General features: G+C 40.7%; 1 protein-coding gene across 1 annotated transcript in view; it reads left to right on the forward strand.

The window, feature by feature from the left end:
* LOC100750926 (phosphatidylinositol 4-phosphate 5-kinase type-1 beta) overlaps positions 1 to 16,008 on the forward strand; it is a 149,235-nt gene that overhangs the window by 92,486 nt on the left and 40,741 nt on the right. Inside the window, exons 9-11 of the mRNA XM_035441570.1 lie at positions 1,011 to 1,095; positions 11,277 to 11,432; positions 14,457 to 14,601. Coding sequence (XP_035297461.1) covers positions 1,011 to 1,095; positions 11,277 to 11,432; positions 14,457 to 14,601 — 386 coding nt within the window. The remainder of the gene's footprint in view (positions 1 to 1,010; positions 1,096 to 11,276; positions 11,433 to 14,456; positions 14,602 to 16,008) is intronic.

Raw genomic sequence — 16,008 nt, forward strand, 5'->3', positions numbered from 1 at the left:
TGTGAGAAACTGTCCACAGAGACAGAAGCCATTAGTACCATTGGAAAAGTACATGTCACACCAGAAACAAATGTCAGCCACATCTCCAGCTCCCCAAGGGAACTTAGTGTTTCTAATGTGACTGAAGAGTGGTGCCCTTTTAACTGCCATTTGAGGAACTGCAGATTTGTGGATCAGTGTGTTCATAGATAAAGGAACCAAGGCCCCAAGACTCTGGCTGCTCCCAGAATCATACAGCCTGTTAAAATTAGACCTCACAACCAGGTGCAGGTCACCTGACTTCTGGCTCACCGCTCTTTGAACCCCACTGCACACCATTCGTGGTGTCTACACTTGAACTTTTAGAAATTTCCCTGTTGAGATCCAGAAACCTACATTCAAAATAGAGCATCTACCAGATGAACATAGACAATCAGCCTCTCTGCATCCAGGCCATTTTCTGGATTATAAGAAAATGACCTGCACTCCTAAGGATTCCTGCAAAACATGAGAGGAGCCTATCGCTTCAATTCAATCCAGTCCTGTGTGATCAGTGACTAGCTCAGTCTCACCTTGTTACCTAGTGATGAACCCCCCTAATTTAAATGTCACTCTTATGCCTGGGATCTCTGTCTGTTTCTGATCTTTACCATGTAACTGAGAACTGTGTTCTTCTTAACTGCCCCTTGCAGATGTTCCTAGCTATAAATGCAGATACCTCATATTCACTGCAAGTGCCCCCTTCATTCCAGATTGTGCCTGGATTGCTAGTGGTCTGTTAGAAAGAAAAACATTCAAGTCCCCCCAAGCTCTGGTGGTGTTGTGACAAGATGGACAAATTTTGTTTATGGAGCAGAGTCATTTGGCTGTCTCCCCTGTCCCTTTATGCTCCATTTTGTCCTAAGCACATAGATTCTCTGTGATGACTGTCTTGCTGGCTGCCCCAGCCCTTGCCTTCTGGTCCTTCTAATTGTTGGCCATGTTTTATTTCCAACTCTAAGAGGCAAACCTGTCGTCTTTCTTTTTTTCAGGACACTGTTTCAGTTCATAGACCGAGTTTTTATGCAGATAGATTTTTAAAGTTTATGAATTCCAGAGTTTTCAAGAAAATTCAAGGTAAGAGCCTCAGGAAAGCTTCTGGGTTGTAGCACTTGTTACTGACGTCACCATATATGTGTGGGAAGCTTTTGTTGGAAGAGTTGGATGTTTTTACCGAAGTGGTAATAATGACTAATTGCAGTTAAATATCATAATTTAATGATGTCATAATCATTAACCCATTTTATGTTAAAAAGAAAAAGTACAGGCTGGAGTGTGGGAGATGCTCAGTCAGTAAAGTAAAGTGAAAACCTGAGCACCCTAGTTCACACCCTTAGCACCCATGGAAAAAGCAGAACACGGAGCCAGGGGTGGTGGTGCATGTCTTTAATCCCAGCACTCAGGAGGCAGAAGCAAGAGGATCTCTGAGTTCCAGGCCACCCTAGTCTACAGAGTGAGTTCCAGGACAGCCAGGGCTACACAGAGAATCCCTGTCTCAAAGAAAAAAAAGCAGAATACAATATAATCTCTGCACTAGAGAGGCATAAACAGGTAATTTGCTCCATGTTCAATGGGAGAACCTTTCTCAAAATAAATAAATAAGCAAATTAGGTGGAGAATGGTTGAGGAAGAAACTCAGCATCAACCTTTTGGCCTCCACATGTGCACACACACACACACACACACACACACACACACACACACAATGTACAGTTAGTTGTTGAAATAATGGATTTATTTGTATGTAGCCATTGGCACCCATAGTTTAAAGAAGAAACCAAAAAGAAAATAGAAAAAAAAAAAAAACCTTAGTGACAAATGGAAGCATACACACCATCCAGCAACAGTGACAAATACCTAAATAATCCCAGCACTTGAGAAGCTAAGACAGGAGAACTCAGAATCCCCAGGCCAGTCTGGGGAATGCAGTGAGATGCTCTGTCAAAAAGAAAAAAAGGAAACGCATATGTCCCACAAGTGGTGGGAAACTCCAAGGGCAGGGCTCAAGGTCAAATCTATAGATGAAAAATTCCTGGGTCAAAACTTGAAGAAAGCCCCTGTAGGTTTAGCTCCAGCATGCACAGCGTCCCCAGGCTGATCCCAGCTCTGTAAAAAAACACAAGGGAGAAAGTTCTCACATCAGTATCCTGCCTTCAAACCATGAGTACTTAAATGAATAGAACAAACTAAGCCCAAAGTTAATAATGATTATTTTGAATCAAGGTAAAAATATAGCATCTTATTTGTCTTTGTACTCATGGGAAATTTACTAAGTGCATACTGTTGGTGTTCAAACTGTGTGGAAGGTAGAGAATAAGCATATGATATGCATATTGTTATCTTATCATTTATTTATTCTGTGGTCCAACTGTATAACTCAAATCATAATACATTAGTCACCCCCAAACCCTGACATTAGGCATCATAAATTTTTCTTGCAATATTTGCTATAGTTTGGAAATGCAAAAGAAACTGAGATAATTACTTTGAAAGCCAATAAAATTGGGAGGAAGCTGCCTAGTACTAAGATGTTATGTACCTCCTCTTCATTTTTATTTTTTTTTTTTACTTTGTCTAATTTCTTAAATCTGGTGTTCAACAAAGTGCAGGACTGCTGTCTGCAAGCTCCGGGTTTGATGTCGTACCACGCACACCCACGCCCACGCCCCCACACACACACCCAAAGAGCAGTATGGTGGTGAATGCTTTTCGGCTTCTACCCTCTGATGTTTGCATATCATTATAATATAAATAGTATCTTAAACCCTTGAATATTCTAAACATCATTTAAAACTGAAAGGCAGCATGAAAATTCTGAGGGTGTACCATCATCTGCTAGCCATTCTCTTAGTGTTAAGCGTTCCCATCCTTTCTGCTTCTCCTATTTCTAGCTAATATTTTTTTATGAACGTAGTTTCAAATAAATGCTGTGTCTAAATTAGGGTTGTTTACTTGGGATACAGTTCAAGCTGTGGAAGTAGGGTATTAAATGTACATAACTGCAGAGACCAAATGCAGCCCTCAGCCTGCATTATGCCACCCAGATAATTAGAAAAGGACCACCTGGTTGTTTTATTTTGTGTTTTTCAAGTACTGCTTAGGTTCAAGCATTACTCATGGTTTTTCAGCCATTTGTAATTCCTTTGAGAATTGGGCTATGTAATATTTGACCATTTATGTACGGTATTTATTATTTTTCCAGATGATTTACATCAACTAAATCTATATAAACCTTCATCTTTTTATTCTTTTTTTTTTTCATCTTATTATTCCAAAACCAGCTTTCATACACAATGGATAGTCTCAATGGTATCTTTAAAATGACTGTCAAATTGAGACCCAATATAAATTAGATTTTTCTGCCCAGGGTTTTCCTGACCATAAAGTAGTGTTTATTCAGATTGCAAGTCTCTGTGGTCAGGTTTGTGGCTCATGTTTTCAAAGATTTTCTACTTCTCTTCCCCTTGAGCCAAGATTTCTTTGAAGTGCTTCACGAAGTTTTAAAAGGATGTGGCCCTTTATTGCTTCACATACACACCCAGTTCTGGAAGAGGGAAGCTCCTCCTGGGACCTTCTCCCCTCGGTAGCTATTTTTTCCCCTTAGTGTAGTAAAGTATAAACTGATGCCATAATCAATGGTTTCTTTGGTTCCAAAAAGTACAGCATGCAGCATGTGTTACAGATTTTCCCAGTCTCTGACTTAATGCAGTAAGTCTTACTTTTTTCTTTTCTTTTTTTTTTTTGTTTTTTTTTTGTTTTGTTTTTGTTTTTCGAGACAGGGTTTCTCTGTGTAGCTTTGGAGCCTATCCTGGCACTCGCTCTGGAGACCAGGCTGGCCTCGAACTCACAGAGATCCACCTGCCTCTGCCTCCTGAGTGCTGGGATTAAAGGCATGTGCCATCAATGCCCAACTCTTACTTATTTTTAAAGGATTAATTTGTTTCTGTTTTATGTGTATGCATGTTTACCTGCATGTACGCATGTGCACCGTGTGCATACAGTACCCACAGAAGCCAGAACTCCTGGAAATGGAGTTACAGATAGTTGTGAACCATCTTATAGGAACTGAGAACCAAACCCAGGTCCTCTGCAAAATCAGCAAATGCTCTTGACCACTGAGCTCACTTTACAGGCCCAAAACTTCCTTTTTAGGTAGTAAATCTGTTAACTTTCTCCCACTTAGAGTTATTTTTTATAACTGTTTTTGCTAAGATATACATTACATATTGCAAAATGCACCTCTTCAAAGTGTGCAGTTTTGTGGATTTTTGCATATTCACTGATTCATTCAGTCATCATATCTGTTTCATTTTAGAACATTTTTATTACCACCCATTAGCAGTCACCGTAGTCTTCCTCTTCCCAGCACTTTATTCTGTCTCCATTGCATGGTGTTACCAATTCAGGAGACGTCATAGAAACCCACAGTATATGGTGTGTGTGAGAGACAGAGAGACATTTTACATTTAATAAAGTTATGTTTGTAGTATCATATGTTGGAACTTTATTTTTCTACTGCTGAATAATATTCCATTGTATATCACATATTATTTATTCTCAGTCGATATTCCTGTCTTCCTGGGTATTCTGAAAAACATTGCTGTGAACATTCATGTGTGAGGTTTCGTATGAGTGCACATTTTCATTTCTCTTGTATAGGAACCTAAAAGTGAAGTTTCTGGGTCGAATGATAACTCTGCAAACCTTTCCCAAGCACTGCACCATTTCACTATCCCACTGACAACGTAGGAGGGCCTCGTTCTCTCTATCTCCTCACCAGCCGCTTGCTGGTTCTCTCTCATCTCAGCCGTCTTGGTGCATGTAGGGATGTAACTCACCGTGCTGTTGATTTGTGGCTCTCCAATGGCAAATGATGCTAAACACCACTTCATTTGTTCACTGGCCATTTGCATATTCTTTGGGAAAATGTTTACTCAGATTCTTGGCCCATTTTTAGTTCAGTTGCCTGCCTGTAGCTGAACTTTTAAAAGTTCTTTATCTGTTCTGGATACAAGTGTGTTATCAGAAACATGATTTACAAATGTTCCATGCTGTAAGTTGTCATTTGATATTTTTGCTGACTTGGGTATAGTCCTATTCTTTCTTTCTCCCACCTCCCACCAACACATTCGGTGTGGTATAAAAAACGTACCATCTCAAGCCGGGCTTTGGTGGCGCACACCTTTAAATCCCAGCACTTGGAGGCAGAGGCAGGTGGATCTCTGGGAGTTCGAGACCAGCCTGGTCTCCAGAGCGAGTGCCAGGATAGGCTCCAAAGCTATACAGAGAAAACCTGTCACGAAAAAAGCAAAACAAAACAAAAAAAAGTACCATCTCACATTTAGGTCTGTAACTCATTTTTTTTTTTTTTTAATTTTTAGACATGGTATGAGGTAAGGTTCATCTTCTGTTATTTGTATTTCTGTTTTTCCCATCACGGTTTGTTGAAAAGCCTGCTTTTCCTGTGGTGAATTACTCTGGAACTCTTGTTGGAAATCAATTAACCACAGATGTAAGGATTTATTTCTAAACCCTCATTCCATCTTGTTGATCAGTATGCCTGCCTTGATCCCAGCCCCACGCCCTTGTTTTTCAGCTGTTAGTTTTGCATTTGAAAATCGTGAGTCATTCACCTGCTCTTCCTCAGATCCTCCATGCTAATCTGGGTCCTCGGTGTTTCCATGTGACTTCAGTAATCATCTTGTCAGCTCATGTTTTCAAAAGGAAAGCAGCATCTTGGCTTTTGTTGGTTATGTGGATCAATCTGGGGATCTCTGCCATCTTAACAATATGGTGTCTTCCATTCTGTGAACATAGACTGTCCTTTTATTTGGGATTTCATTAATTTCTTTCAACAAAGTTTTGTGTTTTCGGCATAGAGGTCTCAATTTTGCTCATTATATTCCTAGGTTTAGTTGGTTGATACTTGGTTTGGGGTCTTATTGTTCTTTTTTTTTTTTCACTTTGTTTTTTGATGCTAGAGATTGAGCCCAGGGCATCCTCACACAAGCTAAGCAAGAGATCTGCTACTACTGCATCTCCAGGCCCAAGTAGTTCATTTCTATTTTTAAACTTATTTTGGTTTAGTGTGTACATATGTTTGTGTGTGGTGTATATTTGTGCTTGCAAATGCATATGCAGATGTTTATGAAAAACTGGAGGCCAGAAGCAGGCGTCGTGTGTCTTCCTCTATTGCTCTCCACCTTTACATACATACATACATACATACATACACATACATACACATACATACATACACACACACACATACATACACATACATACATACATACATACTCACTGAACCCATAGTCACCAGCAGGCTATGAGTACTAGAGCTCTGAAGGTAAGGCTTCATGCTTGAGCCATCACTAAGTCACTCCTGGACTTCATTTTTGTAAATGGAATTATTTTCTTCATCCAATTCTCTTTCTTCCTACAGAAGATCTCATCACTAAGTAGTCAGATCCACATGACCCGGATTTTTCTTTTACTTTATGCAATTTTTTAAGAGAGGGAGCATTCATTTTTCCAGGGCTGGGAAATGAAGTTAGGGCCTCTTACACTCCAGGCAAGTCTTCTATCACCAAGCTACTCCCTAACCCTACTTCCTGCAAATCTCTGAAATTCTTTTACTAGTACATGCGGTACTTTTTTTGATGTATGAAGTGAGTCAGGACCTAACTTTGTTTTTCCCAAGTACTTAACAACATGATGAAAGTTGCTTCTGTCTATGCACAGTGAGCACCTCATCATGGTTGCCTGGTTCCTAGCAGCAGTATTTCCATGTGACTTTAATAATATTCAAAGTCCTGTCACAGTAACAAAGGTGATACCCTCCTCTGACATTCAGTAAGCTGATGGACTCCAGGTCTGGCCTCTTTATCTTAAAATTTTCACTTATTTTATTTGATTCCTTTGGGGGATGTAAGCTCACTCTCCAGCCCCAGCACCTAGGGCAGGAATGGAATGCATCAGAAAAGGGAGGCAGGATGCCACACATGGATGCTGGGTCTTCTCAATGTCTTCAGCAGGTCCCTCCAGAGAGTCCCTTCACACCAGGGTGATTTTTACCTATCCATCCTTGGCCAGCACCATGCCTAGGTCTTCAGTCCACTCCTTCTCATGTAACTGAAAACAAACCTTCAGTGCTGCATCCCTCGGCCTCTCCTAGAGTGCCTTTCTCCTCTTGAGTGCTGTTTCCTTGTTTCCCGTCACTCTGCAGTGCGCTCCAGTTGGATGTTGATCCCACCAGTCCACTTGAGGTGGGCAATAAGCATTCCTCAAGCTATTTAACAGCTTTTGATCTGTAGTGTGTGTGTGTGTGTGTGTGTGTGTGTGTGTGTGTGTGTGTGTGTGTGTCTGAAGTATCTGGGATTATTAGCTGGAGTTCTCTGAGAAGTAACTCTTCACTGTCCTTCATGACTCTGGATCCCAGTGACCTTTCAGACTCTTGTGCTCCTCTTTGATGACCTGAGATGTCTCTCCAACTGTGTCTTACCATTATATGTGCATGTTCTAGATCCAGGCCAGGACTTTTGTCTCTTTTTTATACAATTCTCCCTGGATGACTTCCCCTTAACCATAACAGACAAGGTCTGTTATCTTCTGTGAGCCTAAGGTCTCTTTCCACACCTTTGTCACATTCCCGTTGCCTCTCCAACCTTCCTACATAAGTGTTCCCCCTACTCCATGGTTGCTTGAGCCCATCAAGTTCAGAATTGAATGTGGTTGCCGCTCAGCACAGAGCCTGCCTCTCTTTCTGAAACCACATCCCACCACCGACCACCAGGCCAACCCAGTGACCTGGCCCGCTAATGCTTCCATCACACCTTGACTGCACTTCACATAGCTGCTCACCGACACCTGCAGTCTTGTGCTAAGAAACATCAGGGGGCCACTTCCATCTTTCATGAGGCCACTGTGGGCTTTAGTTTGGATCTTTATTAATTTTTGCATAAAATATAATCATAGCTCTCCACGCAGATCTGTTTGCCCCCAGTTGTGTCCCTATACAACCCACTCTCTCTACCATGCAGCCAGAAGAATGAGTTTGGCATATAGCTCTATCCTTGCTAATTTCCAGTTAAAAACTGGTTTACACTAAAAATAATTATGATCATAAGTTTGGGAGAGGGAAACTTCTTAGGCTTCCAAGTTATTGTTTGATGAGCATGAGACGAATGGGTGGAATTTTTACCACCTGCCACCATTTCCAAGAGAAGTAATTTAATTGGTAAACTTTGCACTTTACAACAAAACAATTAGATGTTTCATCAGTGATGGCTCCATGAAGCCCTAACGCTTAAGGACATGTCTTTATTGCGAGTCAAGACCCTGTTCCCCCCAGAAAAGAGAACTGGTCTTCAATCTTTAAGTAGCTTTTTCATTCCTGTTTTGTTTTGTTTTTACTGTGGGGGATTTTGCCTTCTTAAATGCACTCATGCACCCTATTAGGCAATTTCTACAAAGTCCTATATTTTCTAGAAATATTAGTCACTGTTGTGTTAAAACTTCTCTGAAATTCTTGGCTCTGATCACCTGCTGTGACTGATAAGTTTTCTCATACACTGCTATGGGTATACCAAGAGAAGTAACAGGTCTTCTCAAAAAGAGTTTTAGGGAAAAAAAGATGTTCACATAAGTCACAGTAGCAAATAAGAGACCCCGTCTCAGACTGGAGAGATAGCTCAGTGGTTAAGAGCACTGACTGATCTTCCAGAGAACCTGGGTTCATGGTACCTCACAACCATCTGTAATTCCAGTTCCAGGGGACCTGACACCCATGGCAAAACACCAATGCACATAAAATAAAAATTAATAAATTTTTTAAAAAGTGAAAGGACCCTGTCTCTATTAAAGTAGAAGGACTGACACTTGGAGTTGTCCTCTGACCTCCACATGCATGCTGTGCCTGAACTCATGCATATACAACACATATATATATATATACACACATACATACACACATACACACATATACATACACACACATACCCACACACATACATACACACATATGCATACACACACATACATACACACACATATATATATACACATACATACACACACATATATACACACATACATACACACACATATATACACACATACATACACACATATACATACACACATATACATACACACACATACATACACACATATGCATACACACACATATATATACACACATTCGTACACACACAAAGATTTCTTAAGTATGTTAACATAAATTTACAATTTTTGAAAATAAAAATAATTGTGATGATAGTTATGGTTCCTAAAATAAGTATTGAGAAAGGTAGCATTTCTTTGACTATTTTAAATTCTGAGTAACTGTCTTAGTCGAGACTAGTTGAAATCTGGCATCTGCTTCTAAATTTGGCCCATGATGACAGCATAGTTCATTCAAACTCCCTTCACCTTCTTGTAGCAATAGTTCAACCTCGAAGCTCATCTGAGGGGTCAAGGACCCCTAGCAGTCCACAAACCATAACTCATAGACTCTGACTTAAACATCCAAAAAAAAAAAAAAAAAAAAAAGCTTTACTTTGAAATCTAAAGATTCTATAGCAAAGGGCAGGAATGTGTCACAGTGTCACAGTTTATAAAAGATTAACAAAAGCAGAGGGAACCTTATAGCAGACACCAGTGGTGGATAATCACTTGCATTCTGTAAAAGTGAAACAGTGCCAGGGAAAACTTCCTCAGTCCACTTACCCAGCATTAAAATCAATTGTGAGCAACCAAGAGGAATGGCCAGGTTCACACACACACACACACACACACACACACACACACACACACACACACACACACACACACACCTGAACCAGAAAATGGAATGCTAAAGAGTTAGAAAATCAACTATCAATTAGACAAGTGAAGACAACAAGAAAGGCCTCTGGGGTTCGGTCTCTAGCCCTGTGACTGGAACAAGCCCAGTTTTCTGCCTTCCATATCCAGGCCTGTAAAAGAGCCAGCCTCCCTTAGACGTTTTGACAATTTGATATATGCAGTGTGAGTGTTGGCCTCTGGACTAAAGCTGTAGTCCACAAACATCATTAATCATGATGAAGATATTAACGTAAAACTCGAGGAGGCTAAGCCTTTCCCTTCCTGGAAGCAGGGAGATTGCCCTCCCTCTATTCTTCCTCATTTGTGAATCCCAAAGTCATTCTCCACCTAATCTCTTGAAACCTGTCCACAGAGGGAGGACTGATGAGCCATGTAATCCAAACTCAGGGGAGTCCCAAAGCTAACCACAGTGACTAATCTAGTTGCTGTTGGCTCACCACTTCAAGCAAACCTCCAAAGGGCCCTTGCCAATAAATAACAAGTTCAGGGGAAGCATAAACAGGTCTCAGTTTCCCTCCCTCCCTCCAACTTCCTCCAAGGAAATTCTTCTCTAGCCATAGTCAGCCAAGAAGAGTTACTGTGGGAGAGCATGAACTAAGTGATGACATCAGACTACAGCTTAAGCAGCAGCCGCCAGTGTGTCCCCTGTGGAAGCGCATTTTCACTGGCCTGGGTTCTCGCCATGCCCCTGAGATTGGAGAATCCCATTTGGATAGAAATGGGAGTGAATTATACATCTGACAAGACTGAAGAGAAGGAAATTTCAGTGGAAAATCACAAAGAAAGAAGCAACCAGAAGTAACTTGGCTAAATTGGGCAACATGAGTATACGATTAAGCACTGGCACATTTATAAGTCCCGGTCCCCAGTTAATAAAGCTGGGGTCGTGAGAACTCTCTGCACTCCACCATCTGCTCTTACCAGCTTACCCAGCCTCCTCAGCATAAGAAAAACAAGGAGGAGGAAGGGCAGTTCTTTAGCAAACAACAAAATAAAATCGTTGAAATTTGCCTCAAATAAGACTATTTCAAAATCCAAAGAAAGTCCATCTTAAATGTATTTTACAATCTTTTTCTCTAAATCAAGCCATTTTGAACAAATAATACAGCCAAAAACACAGATATTTTAATATTTCTTGCCGTATATATGAAAAGAGCCCTTACCCTTCTATACCCAAATTATTTCTAAAAATATTAACAATAAATAGAATATTAAATTTAGAAATCTGAATCTGATTTTGTAAGTTTTATTTATTATTTTAGTTCTGTGGTTGTTTTAAAACAGGATCTCACTGTGTAACTCAGGCCAATGCTGGGACTGCCAAGGTGCCTGGCTTTATGATAGGATACACTCCACTGTGCCTGGCTTTACAATTATTCTTCCTTGCTGTCTAGCTCTGAAGGCCTCACCTTCTAAGAAACGGTGCAACTCCATTGCCGCATTGAAGGCAACCTCCCAGGAGATTGTGTCCTCTGTTGCTCAGGAATGGAAGGATGAGAAGCGTGATTTGTTAACTGAAGGACAGAGTTTCAGCAGCCTGGATGAAGAAGGTAAATGCTTGCAACTTCCTAAAACTAAAAAGCTGTTGGAAATTCTGTGAGTAATGTAAAGTCACAACAGAAATTGGAGAATGCATACTTCAAGAGTTAGCCAATTCATTAAATTTCATAGGCTACATGGCTATTATAATACAATAAATTTATATAAATATGAAACCCCATATAAATAATGCATGATATATTATTTATCTTAAAAACTAGTAAATGTTAAAATATTTAAAGAAAACACCTATAATCTACCTACTTCGTGATTAAAAAATGCTAACACATTGGTATTTTTTCCTAGATTTTATTCTGTGTGTACACATGCATATACACCTATGTGCTCACATACGGAATTGATGTAATAAACCCTTTCAATTTATTTAGAGCTGCTTCAGTGAGTTTAATTAAATGTTAGAATTTCCTTATTTAATGTGGATGTAGATGTAGTCCTTGGATAAACAGAGAGAGATTGATGTGGACATTTTGTACCTTTTTAAAGAACTGTGTGTTCTGGCTGTTTGATACTACTCTGTAGACCGGTATCTCTTTCTCTATTGCTTGCTGCCTAGGGCTGCTGATACAAGTGATGAACAGAAATGGTGGCTCTAGGTAGCCCTGCCTTGTTCTGATTTTAAAGACAATATTTCTAATGGTTCTTTGTTTAAAATGAAACTTACCATATTTTGTACCAGTTGTCAGACCAAGGAACTTCTTTCTTGATTCTAATTTGCCAAAAGGTTTTTAACCAAAGAAGAGTACCAAGTTTTATTAAACTTTCTCTGTCTACTGAGGTGATCATTTGAATTTTCCATTTTGATCCAATAAGGGGAAATAATGTTTTACACATTTCTGTCGATTGTTTCTTGGTTTTTTGGTTAATAGCAAATATAGACTTTTTTTTAATCATTATGTTCTTTGGAGACTCTCCAAAGTGTCTTCTACTTCCTATAGAAGATTTAAGACTTCTTATAGGCAACTTCCTTCCCTCAGAGTCTTCAGATTGCTATTTCTTTTCTCTTCTTTCTCAGCATTTATCTCCTTATGAAAATTGAATTTCTTTATCATATTCTCATGTCAGGGAGAGTTAATGATTTGCCTATGGTGGTTAATATTGTCAACGTGGCAGGATCTAGAGTCACCTAAGAGACAAACCTCCAGGCGTTCCTGTAAAGAATTGTCTAGATTAGTTTAACTTCTGGGCATATCTGGGAGAGAGTGTCTTGATTAGGTTAACTGAGGTGGAAAGGACCCACCCTAAAACTGGGTGCCACCATTCCCTGGGCTTTCATCCTCAACTACACAACAGGGAGAAAGCCAGCTAAGCATAAACGTCCATCCCTGTCTGCTTCATGACTGAAGATGACTAGGACCAGCCACCTTAAGCTCCCGCAGCTATGACTTGCCCACCATGGTGGACTTTGCCCTGGAACTGTGAACTGAAATATAACCCTTCCTTTCTTGGGTTGCCTTTATCAGGTTATTTTGTTACAACAGTAGGGCAGGTAACCAGGACATTGCCCTTGGTCCTCTCTGTATTGACAGCAGTTCCTGGTAGTTAGTACCCACCTCCTTTAAGCTGGCATCCCTTGGCCTCTCCCCCAGCAGGCTGCCTGATTTCTGAGAACACACAGAAAATTATAAATGTCCACAATTTGAAAAACAGGACCAAATTTATTTTTCTTAAGTAATTCTCATTTTAACAGACACTTTTCATTTTGTTTTTGTGTTTTAAATTGAAACCTTGTTCAGTTTCTAGTCTGGCCTCGAACTCCCAATCTCTTTGGCTTCCCAGTAGCTATAGTAAAATTAAATATCACTATACCCAGAATGCCTGGAAACAGGAAGTAATACACCTGTTCAGCATTTCCTGTCCCTGCTCCACTTTCCCTCCAGGCCTGTCCCTCTACCTCATCAAATATACTCCTTCAAAAATATAATCCGAAATTCAGGGGCTGGAATTACATTGGTGGTGGCACACTTGCCTAGGATGTGTAGGGAGGGCCCTATATTAGGCCCAAATTACTATCCCCCCTACCCCCTAAAAAAACTCAAACTCATCTAACAATGCCTAATGTGGCCATTTCCCATTTACACGGTGAAAATATATCATCTATGACCCTTTGTGTGTATCAAGCAATGTCAGAAACACCCCAAGGCTGTGCTGTATTCATTAACATGTTTTCAGCTCAGTTTGGGAAAAGATAAAGAACTCATGTAAGCCAGATATGGTGGCAATTGCCTTTAATCCCAACACTTGGGAGGCAGAAGCAGGCAGATCTCTGTGAGTTTGAGATCAGTCTGGTCTATATAGCAAGTTATATATAGGTCTATATAACAACCCAGGACAGCCAGGGTTGTACAGTAAGACTCTGTGTGGAGCAACTGTGCACTGCAGGTCCCTGCTGAGCCTGAAGGGTTCATCCTTCCTGACCTTGGAGGGCCCTGACATAAATACTTTTCTTGAACTCCTAAAAAGAAATAGGAGTTTCTCACTTTTTTAAAGGCAGCCTTGCTATTAAAACAGGATGTTAAAAAGAGCCCTGAGTCATGTCCATCAGTCCGTGTAGGCTACAATGGGATTGAGATGCTGCAGGCTGCTGTTCTGCTAAAGGGTTTGTTTGTGTCCCTTGAAGTCTGCCTCTCACGTGGAGAGTGAAGCCCGACTTCTCTGTTCATGCCTCTGCCAGTTGTCCTTTTAATCTCTGCCACATTACCTCCTTAAACTCCTAGGAGTTTTTATGCCATCATTTTGAAAGATTAAATCACTTTATTAGGTTTTTAAAAGAGCATCCCTAATGTCATTTCCATAAGCCATTTTGTAAATTAATGTCATTTCCTTGCTGTTTAACCTGTTTGCAAGCAGATATTTTACATTTCTGTTGTAGTTCAGGAGAGCACAGTTAATTCATAATTTCATTTGCAGCCTGATACATAAAATGAATGCTTTTGACTCATGTAAGTTATTGCAGATCTAAAGTAGCATGTATTGCTGAGATTCATGAGTGCATGCGTTTGCTTTCACTCCCCCAGCCCTGGGATCCCGACATAGGCCCGACCTGGTGCCCAGCACTCCATCATTATTTGAAGCTGCTTCCTTAGCGACCACAATCTCATCATCTTCCTTATATGTCAGTGAACACTGTCCACATGACAGGACTACGCTTTATTCAAACAGGTAACATTCAGTTCAGTTCCACCAGCTTGCCAATCAGGCTATTCTTCTCTCAACCCTGGGCCAAAAGCAGTACCGTTGAGATTGTGTTTCTGCCTCATGGATAGGAGAAAGGGCTTGCCTTGTTTTTACTGTTACAAAAATACACTTAAAGAAAAACCCTTCCGTTTCCCTTTGCCATTAATTATTACGTTTTGTAGAAATGAGTTCTTAACAGTTACACGCTGGACTCCATGCAAAGAAGACAAAGTTTTCATCATGTTTATTTTAGTGAGTGAGTGTGCTTGTGTACATGTGCTCATGTGGCCATTCCCATGCATGAATGTGGGTATGCATGTGCCAGTCAGTGTACCAGTGGAGCTCAAAGGGCAGCCTCATGTGTCCGTCATCACCTTCCACCTTTTTTTTGGCAGGGTCTCTGCTTCCCTGCTGCATAAGCAAGGCTGGCCCATGAGCTGCCAGGAGTCTCCTGTCTGCCTCCAAGATTATGGGAATAGAGATGCTCATGCTGTGTGTCAGCTTTTATGCAGGTCTGGGGATTCAAACTGGGGTCCTCACATTCATTATTTATATAGCAAGTACTTTTGACCCACTGATCTATCTTCATGGCCTTTTACTTTTCTCCCCTCCCCGCACCGCCTTTTTTGAGACAAGGGTTCATGTAACACAAGCTAGCCCTGAATTCATGTTCAAAGTGTGTGTCATCATACCCAATCGAACCCATCAGTAATTTCATATATATACATACGTATGTATGTATGTATGTATGTATGTATGTATGTATGTATGTATGTATGCATGTTTTTGATACAGGGTTTCTCTGTAGCTTTAGAACCTGTTCTGGAGCTCCCTCTGTAAACCATGCTGCCCTCAAACTCAAGGAGATCTGCCTGCCTCTGCCTCCCGAGTGCTGGGATTAAAGACGTGCGCCACCACTGCCTAGCTAATTTCTTACATTTTTTTTATTTACTGGTGGTGCTAGGGGTTGAATCCAGAGCCTTGGGAGTGCTTGTCAAGCGCTCAGCCACTGTCCTACATCTTAAATGCCCTCTCTTCGTACTTACTACTCATATAGCTACAAAGAAGTTGCATGCACTGTTTTGTACATACGACCTTAATGACTATGGTAAAAACGGTGGTATTAATGGCTCTCAGAACTGCCACTTCTGTCAATACCGAGTTCAGCGTGATCTTCAGCAAGCAAAAGTTTGGTGGTTAAATCTGCTTATCAGTTGTATTTTCTTACCCCGCCTGTTAGACCCCCGAAAACTCAAGTATCCGGGGTCCCAGGCCACGTTCGCGGTCACCCCAATCACCAGGCGGATTCAAGAGCTTGCTGCAAACTGCACGAGGCTTTATTGTAATTTAATGAGCTAACCCCATGTTAGCTCGGGTCTTTCACCCACCCGC

This window comes from Cricetulus griseus, chromosome 3, assembly GCF_003668045.3.
Source record: "Cricetulus griseus strain 17A/GY chromosome 3, alternate assembly CriGri-PICRH-1.0, whole genome shotgun sequence".
In the NCBI taxonomy this organism is placed as follows: Eukaryota; Metazoa; Chordata; class Mammalia; order Rodentia; family Cricetidae; genus Cricetulus; species Cricetulus griseus.